This window comes from Lampetra fluviatilis, chromosome 67 (genome assembly GCF_964198595.1).
Source record: "Lampetra fluviatilis chromosome 67, kcLamFluv1.1, whole genome shotgun sequence".
Lineage (NCBI taxonomy): Eukaryota > Metazoa > Chordata > Hyperoartia > Petromyzontiformes > Petromyzontidae > Lampetra > Lampetra fluviatilis.
Genome location: NC_136341.1, coordinates 1,742,287 through 1,749,786, shown reverse-complemented (window position 1 = coordinate 1,749,786; position 7,500 = coordinate 1,742,287). Strand labels below are relative to the sequence as shown.

General features: G+C 54.2%; 1 protein-coding gene across 1 annotated transcript in view; it reads right to left on the bottom strand.

Annotated features, from left to right (window-relative positions):
• NALCN (sodium leak channel, non-selective) overlaps positions 1-7,500 on the bottom strand; it is a 112,469-nt gene that overhangs the window by 52,470 nt on the left and 52,499 nt on the right. Inside the window, exons 10-14 of the mRNA XM_078882778.1 lie at positions 7,417-7,500; positions 6,316-6,414; positions 5,099-5,192; positions 2,311-2,417; positions 465-539 (exon numbers count right to left, since the gene is read on the bottom strand). The exon at positions 7,417-7,500 is cut by the window's right edge and continues 37 nt beyond it. Coding sequence (XP_078738904.1) covers positions 465-539; positions 2,311-2,417; positions 5,099-5,192; positions 6,316-6,414; positions 7,417-7,500 — 459 coding nt within the window. The remainder of the gene's footprint in view (positions 1-464; positions 540-2,310; positions 2,418-5,098; positions 5,193-6,315; positions 6,415-7,416) is intronic.

The window sequence follows — 7,500 nt, the reverse complement described above, 5'->3', positions numbered from 1 at the left end:
TCTGTGGGTCTCTGTGTGAGTCTGTGAGTCTCTGTGTGAGTTTGTGAGTCTCTGTGTGAGTCTGTGGGTCTCTGTGTGAGTCTGTGAGTCTCTGTGTGAGTCTGTGGGTCTCTGTGTGAGTCTGTGGGTCTCTGTGTGAGTCTCTATGTCTATGGGTCTCTATGACCTCCTCCTGCACCTAGCCTGGCACAGCGGTGCAAGGGACACGCGCGAGCTCGGCATGACGACTCCCCGACGTGCACCTAGCCTGGCACAGCGGTGCAAGGGACACGCGCGTGCACCTAGCCTGGCACAGCGGTGCAAGGGACACGCGCGTGCACCTAGCCGGGCACAGCGGTGCAAGGGACACGCGCGTGCACCTAGCCTGGCACAGCGGTGCAAGGGACACGCGCGTGCACCTAGCCTGGCACAGCGGTGCAAGGGACACGCGCGTGCACCTAGCCTGGCACAGCGGGCGGACGCACCTCGAGCATGAAGACGAAGGTGAAGATCACGGAGACGGTGGCCAGCGGCACGGTGGGGGGTTGGTCCACCACCCACTACTCTCACACACACACACAGACACACACACAGACACACACACAGACACACACACACAGACACACACACAGACACACACACACACAGACACATTCACACAGACACACACACAGACACACACAGACACACATACACACAGACACACACAGACACACACACACACAGACACACACACAGACACACACACAGACACACACACAGACACACATACACACAGACACATTCACACAGACACACACACAGACACACACAGACACACATACACACAGACACACACAGACACACACACAGACACAGACACACGCACACAGAGTGGAGTTTGTATGATCTCCCCCTGTTCTACAGATTGAAAGTGAGTGAGTGACAGAGTGAGTGAATGAGTGACAGAGTGAGTCAGTGACAGAGTGAATGAGAGGCAGAGTGAGTGACAGAGTGAGTGACAGACTGAGTGAGTGACTGAGTGAGTGACTGAGTGAGTGACTGAGTGACTGAGTGAGTGAGTGAGTGAGTGACTGAGTGAGTGACTGAGTGACTGAGTGAGTGAGTGAGTGACTGAGTGAGTGACTGAGTGAGTGAGTGTGTGAGTGACTGAGTGACAGAGTGGGTGAGTGAGTGAGTGAGTGGGTGAGTGGGTGAGTGAGTGAGTGGGTGGGTGGGTGGGTGAGTGGGTGAGTGGGTGGGTGGGTGAGTGGGTGAGTGAGTGAGTGAGTCACTGAGTGACTGAGTGACTGACTGAGTGACTGAGTGAGTGAGTGAGTGACAGAGAGAGTGAGTGAGTGACTGAGTAAGTGAGTGACTGAGTGAGTGACTGAGTGAGTGAGTGAGTGACTGATTGACTGAATGAGTGACTGAGTGAGTGGCTGAGTGACTGAGTGAGTGACTGAGTGACTGTGTGAGTGACTGAGTGACTGAGTGACTGTGTGAGTGACTGAGTGAGTGAGTGTCCACCTTGACAGAGAGTAGCAGTGACTGGGCCATAACGAGCAGCGTGATGCTGCGCTTGAAGAACGGGTGCTGAGTGAGTGAGTGACAGAGTGACTGAGTGAGTGACTGAGTGATTGAGTGACTGAGTGACTGAGTGAGTGAGTGACTGAGTGAGTGACTGAGTGAGTGAGTGACAGAGTGAGTGACAGAGTGACTGACTGAGTGACTGTGTGAGTGAGTGACTGAGTGAGTGACTGAGTGAGTGAGTGACTGAGTGAGTGACTGAGTGAGTGACTGACTGACTGAGTGACTGAGTGACTGAGTGACTGAGTGAGTGACTGAGTGAGTGACTGAGTGACTGAGTGACTGAGTGAGTGAGTGACTGAGTGAGTGACTGAGTGAGTGAGTGACAGAGTGAGTGACAGAGTGACTGACTGAGTGACTGTGTGAGTGAGTGACTGAGTGAGTGACTGAGTGAGTGAGTGACTGAGTGAGTGACTGAGTGAGTGACTGACTGACTGACTGACTGAGTGACTGAGTGACTGAGTGAGTGACTGAGTGACTGAGTGACTGAGTGAGTGAGTGACTGAGTGAGTGACTGAGTGAGTGAGTGACAGAGTGAGTGACAGAGTGAGTGAGTGACAGATTGAGTGACTGAGTGACTGACTGAGTGACTGTGTGAGTGAGTGAGTGAGTGACTGAGTGACTGAGTGAGTGGCTGAGTGACTGAGTGAGTGGCTGAGTGACAGATTGAGTGACAGCGTGACTGAGTGAGTGACTGAGTGAGTGACTGAGTGACTGAGTGACTGACTGAGTGACTGTGTGAGTGAGTGACTGAGTGTCCACCTTGACAGAGAGCAGCAGTGACTGGGCCATAACGAGCAGCGCGATGCTGCGCTTGAAGAACGGGTGCTGAGTGATGTCGTACATCTTGGCACGCAGCCCCTCGCCATCTGGACACGCGGGGAGACACGGGGGGAGACACGGGGAGACACGGGGAGACACGGGGGGAGAAACGAGGGGAGACACGGGGGGAGACACGCGGGGAGAGACGGGGGGAGACACGAGGGGAGACACGCGGGGGCGACACGGGGGGGGAGACACGGGGAGACACGCGGGGAGACACGAGGGGAGACACGAGGGGTGACGCGGGGGGAGACACGTGGGGAGACACGGGGGGAGACACGCGGGGAGACACGCGGGGAGAGACGGGGGGAGACACGGGGGGACATGCGGGGAGAGACGGCGGGAGACACGGGGGGAGACACGGGGATACACGGGGGGAGACACGGGGAGACACGCGGGGAGACACGCGGGGAGAGACGGGGGGAGACACGGGGGGAGACACGGGGAGACACGGGGGGAGAGACGGGGAGACACGGGGGGGAGACACGGGGAGACACGGGGAGAGACACGCGGGGAGACACGGGGAGACACGGGGGGAGAGACGGGAAGACACGCGGGGAGACACGAGGGGAGATGCGGGGGGGAGACATGGGGGGGAGACACGGGGGGGAGACACGGGGGGGAGACACGGGGAGACGCGGGGGGAGACATGGGGGGGAGACACGGGGGGAGACACGGGGGGAGACACGGGGGGCCACTGAGGCAGACTCCATCTCCTCAGCAACCCGCGACCACCACCCATCCTCGCAGCGCCTCACGGCTCTCCGAACCTCCGAGCGAAGACTGCGGTAAGCCTCCTCATTCTCCGACGTGGGATGCTCTAGCCGATGAGAGTGGGTCTGTCGCTTTTTATCAACTATCCTGAACACCTCCTCTGTCAGCCAGTGTCTCTGGGGAGGTCTGGACCGCGTGCCCAAAGCAGCCAGTGCAGCTGCATGAGTCACAGTCCTAAACCTCGCCCATTTTCCCTCGACATCAGGAGGAGTGGGGGACGATGCCAACCCCAGGCGCAAGCGATGATGAAATTCTCGCTTGCAACTTCCATCAGCTAGCTGAGACCAGGCCACTTTAGGTTGGAATGGGGTCCTGGGTGTACACCCACCACCGGAGTGGAAGAACGGCAGGCGCATCTTACAGATGACAAGTCGATGGTCAGAGGGCAGATCAGCTCCACGGTAGGTCCTGGTGTCAAAGACATGGGCCTTCATCTTTTTGGTTCTTTCGGTAAAATTTCGATGTAAAGCTTTCGTGACTGCAGGGATTCATCTTCTTGGTTCTTGGTTCTTTCGGTAAAGTCACGTAGAATGGAAATAATACAATAATAAAAATAAAACATTATAAAATAATATTACTTATTATTTTATAATATTACTTATTATTTTATTATTTCCCTTCTACGTGACTTTACCGAAAGAACCAAGAAGATGAATCCCTGCAGTCACGAAAGCTTTAAATCGAAAAAAAAAAGACATGGGCCTTCAGTTGGCAGACCAGCTCCACGGTAGATCCTGGTCTCAAGGACATGGGCTCGCATCCGCTGTTCTGTCACTATGTAGTCCAGCAGATGTTCTTGCTTGGACCCGGCATGCATCCACGATGTTGTGTGGATGCGCCGATGCTGGAACAGCGTGTTGGTAATTACAAGCCCATGGGCTGCACAAAAATCTAGCAGACTCCTCCTACCGTTGTTATTGAGCTGATCTGGCCCATGCCTTCCAATCACTCCAGACCAGGTGCCAGCATCATGACCAATTCTGGCATTGAAGTCACCCAACAAGATGACTCTGTCCCGAGGGGCCACTTTAGCCAGCACCTGTAACAGGAGGTCACAGAAGGCATCTGACTCATCGGCCTTGCCTGCATCCCTCCACGGATGTTCATCTTCGGTGGGGGCATAAGTAACCACGACCACCATTCCTCGCCTCCGGTTGATGGGAAGGCGAGCTCAAAGTAGCCTGGGACTTACAGCTTCCCACACCTCACCGCCACGCTCCCACGCCCCCTTCATTCTTTTGTTCAGAAGAAGAGCCACACCCTGTTGTTTGGCAGTCTCCTGCCCAGAGTAGAGGACTGTCCACCCCTCATGGTGGCAGGAGCCAGAGCCGGTCCACCGGACCTCCTGAATGCCACAGAGATCCAGGCGGTACCGGTCCAGCTCCTGACAAAGGAGTGGCAGCCTCTCCTCCGCAGTGAGCGTTCGAAAATTCCGCGCGGCCACACGTAGTGGCTTTTTGTTGTTTCTGGAGGAACCCCGAGGGTAAAGATTCAATCTCCTGGCTCCACCAATTGGGGTTTGGTCAGGATACGTCATAGACGCCTGTCCCCCTGGGGCCTCCGGCGCAAGCTTATTAGTTACATATTTCATTCATGGTTTAGTGGTAATTTATTGTACACACACACACCTGTACACACACACACACCTGTACACACACACACACACACACACACCTGTACACACACACACCTGTACACACACACCTGTACACACACACCTGTACACACACACACCTGTACACACACACACCTGTACACACACACACACTCCTGTGTTACACACACACACACCTGCACACACACACACACTCCTGTGTTACACACACACACCTGTACACACACACACACTCCTGTGTTACACACACACACCTGTACACACACACCTGTACACACACACACACTCCTGTGTTACACACACACACACCTGCACACACACACCTGTACACACACACACCTGGCCGTGGAGGCAGGTGAAGCGGCTGGGCGATCTTCAGGCGGCTCTTGAGGTCCTCCCAGCGGCGCTGGTCCACAGTGAGCAGCGCCGTGCCCTGAACAACGTCACACACTCACCTCATCACACTCTCACCTCGTCACACTCTCACCTTGTCACACGCTCACCTGGTCAGCTCAACACGTCAGCTTACCCCACTCACCTGGTCAGCTCACCTCATAGGTGCAGGTAGGTAGGTGTAGGTAGGTATAGGTGTGCATAGGTAGGTGTAAGGAGGTAGGCATAGGTGTAGGTAGGTGTAGGTAGGTGTAGGTAGGTGCAGGTAGGTGCAGGTAAGTAGGTGTAGGTAGGTATAGGTGTGCATAGGTAGGTGTAAGGAGGTAGGCATAGGTGTAGGTAGGTGTAGGTAGGTGTAGGTAGGTGCAGGTAGGTGCAGGTAAGTAGGTGTAGGTAGGTATAGGTGTGCATAGGTAGGTGTAAGGAGGTAGGCATAGGTGTAGGTAGGTGTAGGTAGGTGCAGGTAAGTAGGTGTAGGTGTGCATAGGTAGGTGTAAGGAGGTAGGCATAGGTGTATGTAGGTGTAAGTAGGTGTAGGTAGGTGTAGGTAGGTGCAGGTAGGTGCAGGTAAGTAGGTGTAGGTAGGTATAGGTGTGCATAGGTAGGTGTAAGGAGGTAGGCATAGGTGTAGGTAGGTGTAGGTAGGTGTAGGTAGGTGCAGGTAGGTGCAGGTAAGTAGGTGTAGGTAGGTATAGGTGTGCATAGGTAGGTGTAAGGAGGTAGGCATAGGTGTAGGTAGGTGTAGGTAGGTGCAGGTAAGTAGGTGTAGGTGTGCATAGGTAGGTGTAAGGAGGTAGGCATAGGTGTAGGTAGGTGTAGGTAGGTGTAGGTAGGTGTAGGTAGGTGCAGTCAGGTGCCGGTAAGTAGGTGTAGGTAGGTATAGGTGTGTAGGTGTAAGTAGGTGAAAGTAGGTGTAGGTAGGTGTAGGTAGGTGCAGGTAAGTAGGTGTAGGTAGGTATAGGTGTGCATAGGTAGGTGTAAGGAGGTAGGCATAGGTGTAAGTAGGTGTAAGTAGGTGTAGGTAGGTGCAGGTAGGTGTAGGTAGGTGCAGGTAGGTGCAGGTAGGTGCAGGTAGGTGCAGGTAGGTGTAGGTAAGTAGGTGCAGGTAGGTGCAGGTGTGTAGGCGTAAGTGTGTAGGCAGTGCGTAGGCAGGGGGCATTCACTTTGTTTTCGTTGAAGTTGGCGATGACGACGCCGACGAAGAGCGTGAGGCCGATCATGCAGCCCAGGAAGACGAAGACGTGGATGTAGATGCCATGCATCTACACACAACAACCACAACAACACAACAACAACAACACAACCACAACAACCACAACAACACAACAACAACACAACCACAACAACTTTAGATTTAAAGCTTTCGAGACTGCAGGGATTCATCTTCTTGGTTCTTTCGGTAAAGTCACGTAGAAGGGAAATAATAAAATAATAAAAATAAAACTATTATAAAATATTATGTTTTATTTAATAAAATAATAAAATAACAAAAATAAACAAAATAAAATATCATGTTTTCTTTTTATTATTTTCCTGGGTTTAACCTGCAGGCTGGATTGTGTGAGGAGCTCACAAATCCTTGAAAGATCTGGGCAAAGTCCCATCGGTGAGCTCCTCCGGCAGGCAAGGCTGCGTTGGCTGGGTCACGTAGCCCGCATGCCCAGCCACCGCATGCCTCAACAGCTTTTGTTCGGCCGGATCGAGGGGGCTAAACGGGCGCGGCACGGGCTAGAGAAGAGATGGAGTGATGTGGTACAGGAGGACGTGGAGCTGAGTGGACTTGCCGATGACTGGTACCAGCGGTGTCAAGATCGGCCTCAGTGGAGGAGGCTTGTGAAGGACGCTACTGGGCAATTGGAGGCAGTCGCCCTCCGACAACAACGGAGGGCGGAGGAGCGACGCTCACAACAACGAGCGGAGCGCCGGGTGGCTAAAGCACAGCAAGTTGGCACAGTAGGGGGCACAGGTGGTGCATCAGCCAGTCATCTCGGTCATCTCGGTCAGTCGACCCGTGGCACCTGGGTCTGCCCCGTGACCTCCTGCCAGCGGGCGTTCGACACTTCACGTGGCCTCAGGGTGCACATGGCCTGGCACAAGCGTCGTGGTGACGTCACCGCCACTTAGTGGCGAATGGCGGTTGTTGTTGTTGTTGTTGTACGTGTGTACACGTGTGTGTGTACGTGTGTGTGTGTGTACACGTGTGTGCACGTGTGTGTGTACACGTGTGTGAGTGTGTACACGTGTGTGCGTGAATTCTCTCTCACCGGCCCCACGCGCTGGATGATGACGTCCCTGACCTCGACCCAGCCCTTGAGTGACAGCACCTCGAAGAGAGCGAGCATGGCGCT